Source organism: Galleria mellonella, unplaced genomic scaffold, assembly GCF_026898425.1.
Source record: "Galleria mellonella isolate WM207_F2 unplaced genomic scaffold, CSIRO_AGI_GalMel_v1 utg64, whole genome shotgun sequence".
Taxonomy (NCBI): Eukaryota; Metazoa; Arthropoda; class Insecta; order Lepidoptera; family Pyralidae; genus Galleria; species Galleria mellonella.
The window spans coordinates 4,457,538-4,471,711 of NW_026442133.1; the positions used below are offsets into that span (position 1 = coordinate 4,457,538).

The window sequence follows — 14,174 nt, forward strand, 5'->3', positions numbered from 1 at the left end:
TATTTTACTAATTCCATCCTTCCTAATAGTTCCATTAAAATGTCTCTTTTTAATGGAACTGAATAGAAAATTCCAAACAAAAGCAGTCATTGAAATGATAAGTGATTATAATATTCTTTCATTTTTTTTACTGACTACAGTCTTTACAAATAAAAACACTTGTACTCTTCCATGGCCTTCATAGCTTTTAGTAGCGTTAGTACCAAAGAACTTCAATATATTTAACTGTTAAAATATGAGGTGTGAGCATAGTTTACACTGGCACTCTTGTAAAGAAGTGCTCACTTTGTAGCACAACGATTGTTGGGAGTGATAGCCCATCTCCCTGCATTCGTCTGTCCACTGGTAGCCGCACTGAAATATTTGAGACAGTTAAAATAGAACTGTTTTGTATATCACTGAACAGACATCGGACTCTGCGCTCTTGTGTAAAGAACTTGAGTGCGGTACGAACTATGATTAATTTATATAGATACAGGCTCTTTACGCACAAACTGCTACGGTGGTATTCACTGTCGTGACAGTGATTTTATAGTGCAGCTACTCTGTATAAAGACAGTCTAGATCTTTTTTTCAATGAAGTCAATATTGCCAACATTCCCGGGTCGCAAGTTTTGTGACGTGCACTTTACTTAAAAAAAGCCATTTAGGAGGTTAATATAAGAAGCTACACTAGCTACTTTCGTGTAATTCAAAGATTCAATATCTACCACATTTAATTAAATACAAAGTATATAAAACATAAAAGGTGAATTTACCGCTATAGCCATGTCCCTGCAGTGCTGACGCCTAGCACTAGGTGTGACAAGCTTTGCCAACAGCGCCCACGCTCGGCCAGCCCGTCTGTCCAATTTGAGGGCTTGCACGGCACACGCTGCTGCGCATGTCTTGGCTGACTTTTGTCCATCCGTTGTATCAGCATCACCACCCTCTCCCGTTGTTGCTCGCTATTATTATATAAGAAATTTTAGTATATATTAGAAGGGTAAGAAGAAGGAGCGATAGGTACCTGATAGGTAGATAGGTGTAAGTGGGGGGGGGGGGAGGAATTGTTGGTAATGCGGCGGACTACCAGTCCCATTGCTAGCAATATATCCTGCCAGGTCGACCTCCACATGGCCCCTCCTGGAAACCATCATGTATAATTCCAGATATATTCGTTACGATGGGCTAAATGACCTGCCTTTTCATTCTTACCAATCATTCCTCGCTGGTGCCACGCCAGTGTATATCGTTAGCATAAGAGGGGTTATCATTCCATCATTATTCATAAAAAAACCGTGTAAGTAAAGTAGATGATTAAAATATGTAGGTAGATATATGCGTGTAGAATTCGAGGCAGCCCACCAGCCAGATGTTCGGACAATATTGCCGAAGTAGTTATCACGAGATACATGATATTGGCATACGATCGTACGGCATGGCGTAACGGAGCGACTTACTTTTAATGGGTGATAATTAAATGATAACCCCGCCGTTTACGCTATCGGTACACGCTGGCGGGGCACCAGTAAGGAAGGATAGATGAGGATGAAAGCAGGTCAGTTAACCTATCGTGATGAATTTCATTAGAATTAACCACGATGGTTTCCAGGGGAACTATGCGGAGGTCGACCTGATTATGGTGTACTAATAGTAATGGGGTAATTAAATCCCCATTACTAGGAATCCCCTATTTAGTTTTGAACAATATTTACCTTCATCCAGTCGTCGGCGAGAGCCATCCAAGCGTATGCGTTAGGTTCCCGACGAATAAGATCCACTAGGACAGATCGAGCTCGCTGTGGGTCACAGTTGGGTATGGCTAGCAGGATACTATTTATGAAACAATAGATAAATAATAGGTAGGTATACGAGTTTAAAGAAAATTGGCTGTGCGTATTTAAAAAAAAAAAAATATTATTACCGGTACCGGTGTTTACATACATGGTATTATATTGTAGTATATCATAAAAAATCTGTTAAAGCTTTAAATTAATAGTAGTTGTAGTACCTGTAAGCACTAACACAGGTGCCTGCTTTTTCAAAACATGCATTGGCGCCATCGTAATCTTTATTTTTGTGTAGACATTCTGCTTCTAAACTTCTCATATAACTAATCTGTTAAAATAAATGTATTGTTATTCCTATTTAAACACAAAGAAATGAATTATGTTAGTTTACTTATAATCTATAAATGTGATATTAAGTCACTTATGAAATAATAAAAAAACGGGGCTTTTTTTTGCGAAGCCTTTGTAAAAAAAAGTTTTACTTGTAATGTTATGAAACTGAGATACATATGAGAGATGATAAGTCAATAATAATTTGACTACATACTTCGCCAAACTTCTGTATGCCTTGTCGGATGTGACATAGGGCTTCGTCGATATGCCCACGGAGTCGGCAACATAGTGCTACTAAGTGGAAGTAGGCCGCCGACTCACCCGCCTCGGATAGAGCTCTTGCCACACATACTTCTGCCAACTTTAATGGAAAAAAGTAGTAAGGAATTTAATAAATAATCAGCTGGAATTAGTATTCGTATATAGTAGATTCCTTATCGATTCATATGGTTTCATATACAGTCAATATAGGTTTATATTATTTTGACATAATTTATTCTTTGAATGATAGATAAAATCGATAATACCGATATTTATTTCCTATTTAAATGAGTTTCCGTTAACGATACTTTGATTCACGTCTACTTCAAAATTCACGGTTAGATACTTTTGTAGATTTGAAGTGTTGCATTGCGGCAGTAAACGGGTTGCCAATATCTCAGGGAAAGTGTTTAAATTTCGTAATGATTAACGGATGTAAATTGTAAGGCGCGTCATAGAGACTCCTGTAACTATTTCGGTAACGATTTACTTGTTATCATATTTAAAACAATGAAAAGAATTTCTAATATAATGTAAGTTTATAATATACTGCTACGATTATTTCATCTAATTGACTGTGTAACGCGTTTCTATAAGCAGATGAATGGGGTATTACAGGTCAATGCGTAATTATGCCGCCCCTTCAATGTTAAACTTATAGTCAGCGTAACAATTTATTAAGCTAGTCACTACTCGAGCAAAAAATTACTATGGCGAGCGAACGAGCCTACCTTATACCGCGATTAATAAATTCTCTACCTACCGACTTGTGAAACAATATCACTGTTAAAAACATAAAATTTAAACTGAAAGCTTATTTACTGATCAACCTTGGTAAAACAGCAGAATATTATTGTAAATATTGACATTTGAGAACCGAATGTAAAGTATCACACACAAGCCCAAGAGGTTTAAGTGGTACTAAAAATCCATTTTTTTTAATGTATTTATGCATGCTAATTAAAAAAAAAAATTTGTGCATTTAATTTTAATATACTTTAAGAAAAGAGTTAGTATAATACAATTTTACTAACCGTTATAGCCCGTAATCTTAATAGGAGGTCTGCCGCGTGGTAGTATGGACACATTCCTGGTAAAAGCGGTGTGTAGTCCCACCAATCACCAAGCTCATTATTCCATGATCTAGGGTAACCCAAAATATCTACGTAGCCTTTTGTTTGGTTCCTACAGTTCGTATATATGTAATATTATATATAGGATACAAAAAGATGGCAGAAAGAAAAAAATTTCATTCACAGAAAAAATCTTTTTACATGTTGCAAAACTGCACCGAAATATTAATGTGAAATTATTTAACTAGAGATTAGATACCTACAGTAAAAGGAAAAATAATATATTTATGAACCCAACTAGAGAACCATGGCTCTCTAATAGACATAATAATCTTATGTTAAATAAATTAATTGACACATCGAAAAAAAAACAGCGTTAGTAATATTATACCTATAAGCGTCAATAATTAGGTATAAAACGTCACGTGCTGTTATTGGTTCAGGAGCAGGCAGTGTAAGTGTCTGTGGTATTTTTTAGATACTTTACTTGTTTAGTGTAATAAAATATTTGTATAAACTTACTTTTTAAAATACATCATTATTTCATCCGCCAAATTAAAAAGTTCGCGTTCTGAATAGTAGGCATTAGCAACAATCCAGCCGGTTGACCAAAACGGGTGCAATGATAATAACGCTACGAAAAAGATTTCTGCTGCTTCGGGATCCTTTTCAAATACTATACATCCTTTTGATAAGAGGCTATAAAATATATATACCTAATATAACTAATATTTATAACTTACATCTACAAAAATTAAGGAATAATGTTAATTATTCCTTAATAATTAAAAAATCTGTCCCATAAAAGAAACCGACTTCAATTGTGACAAAACTAGTTATTTTGATCAAAAACTAAATTACTAAACCAAAATTGATAATTTTTTTATAGGACCAATCTGTATGTTCTTTTAGATAAAAAAAAATAGTTTAGAACTGACGGAGTTACGAGGTAACAAACATAGAAAAACATGCGACCGAATTGAGAACCTTCTTTTTGCAGTCGGTGGAAAAACCTAAAAATTAGATATTAATTAATAATATTGGTTTTAATAATTTTGTTTTTTTTTAATACACATGTATTTTGAAAATACACGGTGACACGCGTGACACTCCTCGTGAGTTGCCATTTTCGAGCATTATAGTTTTATGTTTCTGTATCCTATAATTTTATTTCATTATCTTATCTTTCAAACCGAAACATATCCATGTAAGCAATCGGATTAAATTTTACAAAATATTCGCTGACACTCACGTCAAAGGATGCCTTGGATTGAGCTCTATAGACTTGCTAATGCAGACATTGGCCCAGTCTCGATCTACATCTAATAAGCAGGTGCCCAATTCACGCCAACAGTCTGCATCGCGAGGTCTTTGGACAACTAACTAAAACACACAGAAGTTAAAACTCTTAAAAGTTTTTTAAACATTGCATTATGCCAATATAATGTAAATAAATAATGAAAACTACTACATATTTATATTATCGTTTTTACTTGAAGATAAAGTTCTGTAGCGTGAGGTATGTCCTGCAAGTAACGTGCGTGTCTTGCTGCCCTCAGTACTGGGTCTAGTTCGTGTGGATTGTCTATACCTACAAGGACGTCACAGGTGGTTTTCATGAGACACGCGTGGGCCATCATCAACATCTCCTAAAAAAATAAGAACTCTGTATTTGAAAGAAATTCTTGATTGATATATGCTAAAAAACATACATACCTAAAATGTTACACAAATGATGTGTCAAATTAATAAATAAATAAATAATAATTACCAGAGGGAGACTTCGTACAAAAGTCGATTGCTTGGGTACTTCTGTCTCATTCATGTTTCTACCTTGAAGCAGTTGTGTTTGCATGGCTGTGTTTCGGTTTGAAGGGTGGGATATCGAATGAATTTACAGGGTACAGAGGAATAACATCTGACTCCTCAGGAATGGCAACGCATGGGGGGTATCATGGGCGAAACAGTATACTTTGTTATGTCCATGGTACTGTTCATGTCTATAGGCGCCGGTTACCACTTTCCATCAGGTGGGCCGTCAGCTTGTTTGCCATTTTAAATTGTATGAATAAAAAAAAAGTTAATTACATCTATGTCGCTGGTTTTATTTACTTTTTGTGGTCAAAAATAAATACAAATTATAAGTACCTACTCTACTATAATACCTACTAGTATAATATCATCATCATCAGCATTTCAGCCATTATCCGTCCATTATACTATCTGTGAATAAAAAAATAATTTGCGGTTACAAATAATATTTGATTTAATTCTCGTCTAAAAATTATTATAAATAATCGTCAAAATCGGTTCAGAGTTAGTAAAGACATCACATAAGATATAAATAAAAAATGAAATAGCTGAAAATTTTAGGTTAGGACCACATAGGCGATCACACCTTTTTTAAATTACCATGCCATTTTAGCTATTTGTTGTCCACTGTTTCATATTGAGTCGATCTTTTTTATTAGATTAATTAAGAATAAATAAGGTTCTTCTTTTAATGATACCTCATAAAGTTCATCAGAGGAGAGGAAATCTTGGACGACAAAGTTATTATTTACGTATACGGCAGCGTCTTGCCAGCAGGACGTCGTAAGCTCTACACGAGTGCGCGTTTTACTAAACTGACGGTTGAAGTTACAAAATTCCGTCATACCTGAATAATGTAAAGATTTATTGTTCTTATTCATAGAGTTTTTAAAGACTATCAGGCTCGCCAAAGCGTAAGACATACGTTTGTTAAGCTAGCTACGACAGTTTTTGAAATCACAGATCATAGATATCATTTACTTTAGTCAGACAATTTAATTTATCTGCTTTCTGTTTGTGTAGTTTGTTTGTCGATTCTGTAGGTTAAGATAAGAGTAAAATAACCACCGGTTGATTGTTGACCGTCATTTTTTTTTATAGGACTACAAAACTATAATAGGGATTTTGTCACTACTTATTTGCACAAGGCGCATTTTTATTCAGTTAAAGAGGGGAAGTCTTCCTGATCTCCATATAACCTGCGGTCTTTAAAGGTCTTTTGCGGTCTTAAAGGAAATTTGAGTCTACGTGCAACACATTATAGATTGTGTTTATATTATATGGATAAACTAAATATAAAAAATACATAATATAAAATAGTCTGTTGATTTGACCAGGATTAGAAATTTCATAATTACCGTAATGGGGCACTTTACGTAATGAGTTGACAGCGGATCGAACAGTAGCGTGCCAATCTCTGTCCAGTTGGCCTCGTCCAGTACATTCCCTTTTATTAGCACCTCTTTCCATCTCTTTCAGCATCTCCTCTATTTCTGCACTAATATAATAAAGGTTCTTTTAATAAGGAAAGTGGGAGTAGAGCTGCAAAGGGAGAGAGTTAGCTTGTTTATAGCATCTACCATCGTTTTCAAACTTAATTATTGTGATAGTGCATGTCTTTAAGCACGTCTTTTACTACATTTAATTATTTAGTATACGGTAACAATTGCTAATGTACCACTGCGGTGTACTCAGTTTGCATTTCTGTGTCATATATAAATGTTAATATACCACATGATTGTTTAACATGAATTATCCTTTTAAGCTGGAAGTAGGTATGCCAGGTACCAGAACTGTCTAGATTACAAGTAGATTTTGTTCCATAAAAAAACTGACTTCAATCAAGGTGAAATCAGTTATTTTGATTTGAAGTTTCCATCAATTTAATCTGAAAGTACATCGTTTTAAATAAAAAAAAAAAAAATACAAATTGTTTTTTATTTTTTTTTATACAAATTAGAATGACAAACAAGCTGACGGCCCACCTGATGGAAAGTGGTAACCGTCGCTTATGAGCAGTACCATGGACATAACAGAGTGAGAACCTTCTCCTTTATTGAAGTCAGATGAAAATATTAAACTTATTAATATATTTGAATGCATTTTTAATGATTTTACTTAAGAGTAGTTTCTGAAATTTTGTTTTTATATTTTTAAGTTTTTCTATTATATATACGAGGAACAGAGAAATGAAATAAAAATAAATAAGGCAAAGCAAATTACAATATTTTATTGTTCACTTACTTAGTGATCTGAGGTGGTATAACAGCTTTCTTTAATGGTTTATCCAATTTAACTTCCACAATAACGAAGGCAGAGTTTTCATTACTTCCTGTTGGTCTTGCAATATATCCCACATCAGTGTTTGTGCTCGCTTGTGTAGAATCACCTGTGTTTCTAAATAATAAAGTCCGATGATCATTTATTACATAGATTTCTTTGTACGGCATTGAGAAATATTCACATTAATAAGTATTATACAATTATAAAATAAGATTATAAATGTGTAAAGGATATTATTTGCTTGTTTTAGTATATCTAGGATTTAGAGTGGAGGTGGAAAAACATAGGTTACTTTTTATACTAGTAAATTAAAACTGATCAATCCGATAAAAACTTGTAAAATTTATATTTTTACAAACATACTAATGCTCTTCTACAATTTATTACCCTAAAACCTGATATAAGCAATCTCGTGAATATAATATTGTAACTCCTATTAATAATATATATTTTTCTTTTTACTTGATAGGTTTTTGAGTACTGCCTGGTGTCGAGGGTCCCTTTTTATTGGATCTGAGCAGTAAATCACAGCCACAATTCTCCATCATTGCCTGACTGTTTATCCATTGCAATGGTGCAACCAAACGGATTGTGGTCTCTAAAATAGGATGATTTATGGTTATTAGTTATTTTAAAGATATTATATTTTGAAATTTAATTATCTGTTATATTTATATTGTAATATGATATGTTTGGGAACAATGATCAAAGTCAATACAATCATAGTATCTATTTAAATATTAAGAAGTAACCTAGAGATAAGTCTTTACGAACAGTATATATAGATATGATGGATAAACTAGCCATCAGTGTATCCAGTTATATTCTTGAAAGCTCAACGATTCAGTTCATCATATCGCTATTAATTATAAAATTATAATGAAATTCATTCAGTTATCTTCTCACTATGAGATTAGGAGGTTGAGGCACAGACCAATAAATATTTTACTTAAAATTTGAGGAAGAAAAAGGACTAAAAATTCGATAGCTGTTTCTGTTCATTTTGAAGATTTGATATATACATACTACCTATATGGGATGAAGAAGAATATAGACTTTATATTCCTCTCAGTAAATATAACCTGACCATGCGGACGAAGTCACGAGCAAAAACCAGTTATTTTATATAGTCAAAGGTATAAATGCTTAAATGTAACGACAGACTTAGAATGTCTTACCACCAGGGTAAAGTAATTGAAATAAGTCCAAAAAGGCCATGAAACTATAACCGTCCTGTTCTCCATACATATGCACTTCTAAAGGCCACTTATATTGTCGTAAATGTCTCCATAACCAGGTGTTAGAATCCTTTAACATCAGGGTACGATGAAATGAGCCCCACACTGTCGTATCTATAAATATAATTATAAAGAATAAATTTAAACAGGGAGATCCTCTACAAGAAGAGAGATAACTAACGAACATATATGTTAAGAGTATAATATAAAAAAAAATTAAAATTGATGATTAATATTATTAATTAAATTTAAAATATTAATTACTATAAATACTATTAAGTATTTCTAAATTGACATACAAGGGTCTGTCCTATTGTGAACGTAACGATTCACATCTATGTCGTGGTAATTTTGTAGGTCTTCTATATTAAAGTGAATTTTTTCGTCTCCCTTTGTAAATATATTATCACTTAGTCTGAGGCTCTCCCATTTAGGATAAAAACTCATGCATCTGTATTTTTTTGGTATTCTGTAACCTTGATTAAATGTTACCAAGCCGCAATTCTATAAAATAATTATTTGATAAACAGTGTTTTATTTATTATATTATTTATACTGCGAATATAATTGGCGAAAGCTTGTTATTAGATATTCTAGTTCTAATTTTTACGTGTTGGAATCTAAATTATAAATATATATTTTAATAACAATGCCAATAAACTTGCTTACAAAGTGTTAGTAATCGTTACTGAAATTGAAACAGAAAAAAAGTTGAAACTCCATTCTTACTCAAACTGTAGTCAGACCGATAAAAAGTAATTTTGTTAACCTAAAAATACAACAAATATTTAAATGCTTGTACACCTATCCCCCGATTTACACGGTAGATACGTTCCTGAGAAAAACGTGTAAATCGAAAATTAAAAATTTTCAACTCAAAACCGTGTAAATCGAAAAGCTTGCAGAAAATGCATAATTTTGCTATTTAACAGTTGTGATTTTTTTCAATATTTTTAGATGTACACAGAAATAAAAATAAAATGCATTGACAGGTTAAAATATGTAATATATTACGGAAACATTGTTTTTTTATTTAATTACAATACATTAAACGATCCAAAGCGATCCAAAATTTCGATTTTAGCATTTAGTAGAGTGCGATAAAAACAAAAAAAAAAAACTTATTTGGAAAACCGTGTAAAAGCGAAAACGTGTAAAACAAGTACCGTGTAAATCGGGGGATAGGTGTATTTCTAATAATGTAGAGCTCTGGCAGGATTTTATGTACCGATTCCTTCCTCAATCTTTATTGCAAGAAACATCTGTCTATAATGCTAAATATTTTAATTAATCAGAGATGACAAAATATAGAATAATTAATGCATAGATGAATTAAACTAACAGTTTCATTATGAAGAGGCATTTTAGAAGCAGCACTATATACGTATTCGTCATTATAAGGCACTATCATATTGTAAGATGCTATTAGTGTCAACTTCATGTAATTTGCTTCCTTGAGTAGTTTGTGATGGTGAGTGTTTAGCGGATTCCTCATCACCGAAAGTTCTATTGTAAGTAATGGTAAATTATCCCAACTTTTCTGATGTAAAATTGAAGGTTCAATCATTGGTTCCATTCGTTTTGTTATGCACATTTTGTCACGATCTGAAATAGTTATTATATATACCTTCACAATACACATCATACAGATAAATTATAATACACTGAATATAATGTTGAAGTAGTGGTATCTATTTTTTCGAGTAAAATAAAAAAAGGAAGTTAAGCAAACTAAGATGAAGAAGAAGATATAAGAAATGAGCGTTCTTCATTTGCCACGCGGAGTGTTAACATTTTTGTTTACAAATTTTTAAGAATATGACACTTTGGAGAGTTTATTCCTGGGAAATTACTCTCATGTATACTTTTGATTCTATTATATTAACTATTTTTATACTAGTTTGGAATTTTTAATTGTAAGAAATAAAATCTAAATATAGTTTTATAATTACAGGACTTACACAAAAAAATAGGTAAAATATCGATGTTACAACAACTTATGTTCTGGCAGGATGTGACAATGGAGCTTGATTTATTTAGAAACAATTTGTCTCCCGATTCACCAGATAAGTTGGTTTCTCCACTTTTAAGAGGCTGAGCATTTACTATAAAAATCCATAATAATTTATTGCGTATGAGTAGATACTTATTCAAAGAAAGATAAATATTTTTACTGATATATGTATATTACCTACTAACGGACAGTCAGCAAATAGACACATTTTTTCGTAATCAGATGGATCATAATTCATGTCACCGCTGGCTAATATTTTTTGTTCTTTTATAATTTCACGACTTCCTATAGACTTAATTATTGCTGTCAATAACAGCTGATCGTAAAACGTCATTTTAATAGCGAAGTGTTTGGGATCTTCGTCTGGAACTCGAAAACTTATCACTTTTATGGTCAACACATCGAATGGTGGAATATATACTTCCTCTTTAAATTGTATGTCAGGTTTTGTTATAGATATAGAGGCTTCCGACCGAATCTAAAAAATTTACAAGAGTCAGTTTTCAATATATTTTTGTTGTTTTAGTAAATAAATTAAAAAGTTACTTGTTTATACCTTCCCTTTTTTCATGATTCTGGTATTTATTTATTGTTTCTGTAATTACGTAATTTCATGGGATTGTAGTTATGACGTAAATTATAGATAGTATCTATATGCGAATTTTAGAGAAAAGCACACACAAATATACAATACTTGACAGTTCAACTGAAATAGTTTTTATGCAGAAGTTGTTAAATTTTTATATAATGAGGTTTAATTACAAATACTGTTATTAAGTTTTTACTTTTTAATTAGCAATTTACAATTAACATGCTTAAGTAGGTACTGTATAAAACAGTATAAAAGTTTGAAATTTATGCGCTGCTGTCGATATTTTAAAAATATTACCTTCTTACTCTAGACTACAATAAATTGTATTAATTACTGTGAAAAGGATTTTTATTAATTCAACGGATACTTATTTTTTTAGTCCTGTAGTACCAGTATCATCATTACTTATAAATATAGCTACTTATATATTTTGCAAAAATCTGTATGTATAATATAGTTAATCATTAAAATACAGTTTGGCTTAAAATTTTTGACGGTAGTAGGTATATATAAAAATGTACTCAAGTACTATAGATAGGTAATGCAGCTATTAAATAGAGATTTGTGAAAAAATATAATGGCCTAATGACATCTACTTTTGTGATATTACTATTAACGTTCAACAATTTAACATTTATAGCCAGATTGATATTATTATATTGATGAGGATAATGTGTACCGATACATATTTTTAAAAATGAATGTAATGTGTTATCTATTTAACATAATATTTATTTTGTTTGTATCCGTAGTATTTGCACAAATAGCGAAAAACACCGACAATTACGTAAGTACTTTTGTAAACTTAATGTAGAAAAGACGATCATTAGACCTTATCAATAAGTTTGAAGTTTTTATTATAGATTTGTGAGCCCTTAGCACTGCATCTGGTTATCAGCTTTTAAAGTCCTAGGAGATCCGTTACGTCAATTTTTTTTTGCGAAAGGAATCACTTTGTTTATTGATTTTTCTCCCCTTACGAAGTATCATAAAAGAGAATGACTTATTGTATTGTTAGCTGGTTTTCAATATCCATTCATGTTGTTAGCATAAATTCGAATACATTAAGATTTAAAAAAATTTATAATATGTAACATACACCATTCTATACAAGATTTAGCTAATTCTGCCCCCATTTAATATGCGTCCTATTATGGTGCCAATATTGTTAAGCTACTTTAAATTTAACGGTATTTACTGACTTTGTACATATACTAAATAGGTCTTCAAAGACTGCTGAAAATAAATCAACGAATTGTTCATATGTGTTTGTTGACAGGGTCCATATATAATCTCAAGATATGACCTTACCGTGTGCTCTGGTCCTAGACAGAAAAATTTAACAGAAATCGAAAGTCACGTATTGAAACAAGATAATTCTTTTGTGGGTGTTGTTAAACACATATTTTTAGAACGAAGTCGAATTGAAGAGGTAAGATTAAATATTAAAACTAGGTAAGTTATTTAAGACTATTTAAGGTAATTTTGAAAACAAATAATATTTGACTGTATCGACTTCTAGAGTATACATGAAAAAAAAATAAAAAAAATTACATAACATAAAATATTAGTCGAAAATTGCTATTGTGGTGAACATAACACTCGACATAGTTACACATTAGAATCCAACGTGGTATGAGGTAAGTTTACCATCGTCGCTCGGATTATTTAGATTTGTTGTCGGTGTTTTTTATCACCGGAGGAATAGTTGGAAATTTAAAGTCATACACAGTTTTTGATGTCAGCCATTCTCGAATTTACGACCTCTGCGGTCTGTAAAGTTTATTAGAACGCATATCATTAAACTAGGTTGCTCTAAGAACAGTGATAATTTATATTTTTAATATTTTCAGATGAAGGTAGACGTATTTGCTATAAATGATAATCGCAAAAAATTGTTATGGAGGCATAAAGTGAAAGACGTATGTAGCCATTTTGCTGCGGCAAGCTTGATTAAGGTTAATTTTAAATCTAAAAAAGATTGCGTCGTGGAAAAGGTTTGTATATTTCAAATAATCATATGACTAACTGTTTCTATTTGAACATATTAAAATATATATTTTAAACTGTATTTATCAAATGTTCGAACTAATAGTAAAAAAAATAAACTATTATCATATGTAATACTTATTTATAATAAATTTAAACTATTACAATTATTATGTAGGATATAAGATACTATTTGGCGTATAAGTATATGCCAATTTTGTATAATTTCAGGGCGAATATATCAGCAAAATGAATTTTACACAGCTGACGGAAAGCTTTTTGGGAGATTCATTCTTTTATGGCACATTCAGATATCATGCTGTATCATTTTCAAAGAAGGGAAATATATTTTGTTTTCAGATAAACACCATATTTACTAAGAAAACATGAGCCAAGACAAACATCATTATTATGTGTGAGCATTATTTGTATTGTATATTCCGTAAATAAAGTATTACGTGTGACATATGTTTAATTTGACGTGATCAAGTAATAAAGTTTTCAGTAATTTACACTAATGTTATAATTGAGAACTTGATTATTTATTTTTAAAGGATAAACTCTTCGTATATTATATAATATATAGAATAAATCTTTTCACCTATAGAAAGTTATATTATTAGCAAGTAACATGGGCTGTATTTTCGTATAGAGCGTGTGCTCCTGGTATTGAATAGGCCACCCCTTTCTTTCCCTTGGGTGTCGAAGAAGGAGGGCGAGAGATGGGCAGCAGCATTCCTCTTAAAACATTTCCAAAGCCTAACTGTGGTTGATAATCCGTCTGCCGAGCGTAGCGACTACTGGCAA

General features: G+C 31.9%; 1 protein-coding gene and 1 long non-coding RNA gene across 2 annotated transcripts; one reads left to right on the top strand and one right to left on the bottom strand.

Moving 5' to 3' along the window:
* Nucleotides 1-11,433, bottom strand: LOC113512552 (uncharacterized). The gene is made up of 19 exons (XM_031907001.2): nucleotides 11,343-11,433; nucleotides 10,964-11,264; nucleotides 10,734-10,877; nucleotides 10,115-10,377; nucleotides 9,072-9,276; nucleotides 8,713-8,886; nucleotides 7,997-8,132; nucleotides 7,496-7,648; nucleotides 6,610-6,749; nucleotides 5,950-6,098; nucleotides 4,933-5,088; nucleotides 4,692-4,822; nucleotides 3,962-4,138; nucleotides 3,401-3,551; nucleotides 2,320-2,466; nucleotides 1,994-2,100; nucleotides 1,698-1,815; nucleotides 759-947; nucleotides 1-354 (listed from the first exon to the last, which is right to left on the bottom strand). Exons 1-19 carry the CDS (start codon nucleotides 11,355-11,357, stop codon nucleotides 229-231), a joined length of 2,982 nt encoding a protein of 993 aa, XP_031762861.2. The 5' UTR covers nucleotides 11,358-11,433; the 3' UTR covers nucleotides 1-228.
* A 1,112-nt stretch (nucleotides 11,434-12,545) lies between these two features.
* LOC116412645 (uncharacterized) lies at nucleotides 12,546-13,879 on the top strand. Its single transcript, XR_008253492.1, has 3 exons — nucleotides 12,546-12,810; nucleotides 13,232-13,375; nucleotides 13,599-13,879. It is a non-coding gene; the product is annotated as an uncharacterized LOC116412645 (long non-coding RNA).
* The last annotated feature ends 295 nt before the right edge of the window (nucleotides 13,880-14,174 follow it).

What these genes read in the sequence shown, in the direction of transcription:
- LOC113512552 (XM_031907001.2), bottom strand. An exon ending in TATTTTACCTATTTTTTTGT is followed by an intron (nt 10,378 to 10,733) that starts GTAAGTCCTGTA and finishes TAACTATTTCAG; the next exon opens with ATCGTGACAAAATGTGCATA. An exon ending in ACGTAAAGTGCCCCATTACG is followed by an intron (nt 6,099 to 6,609) that starts GTAATTATGAAA and finishes TACATTATTCAG; the next exon opens with GTATGACGGAATTTTGTAAC.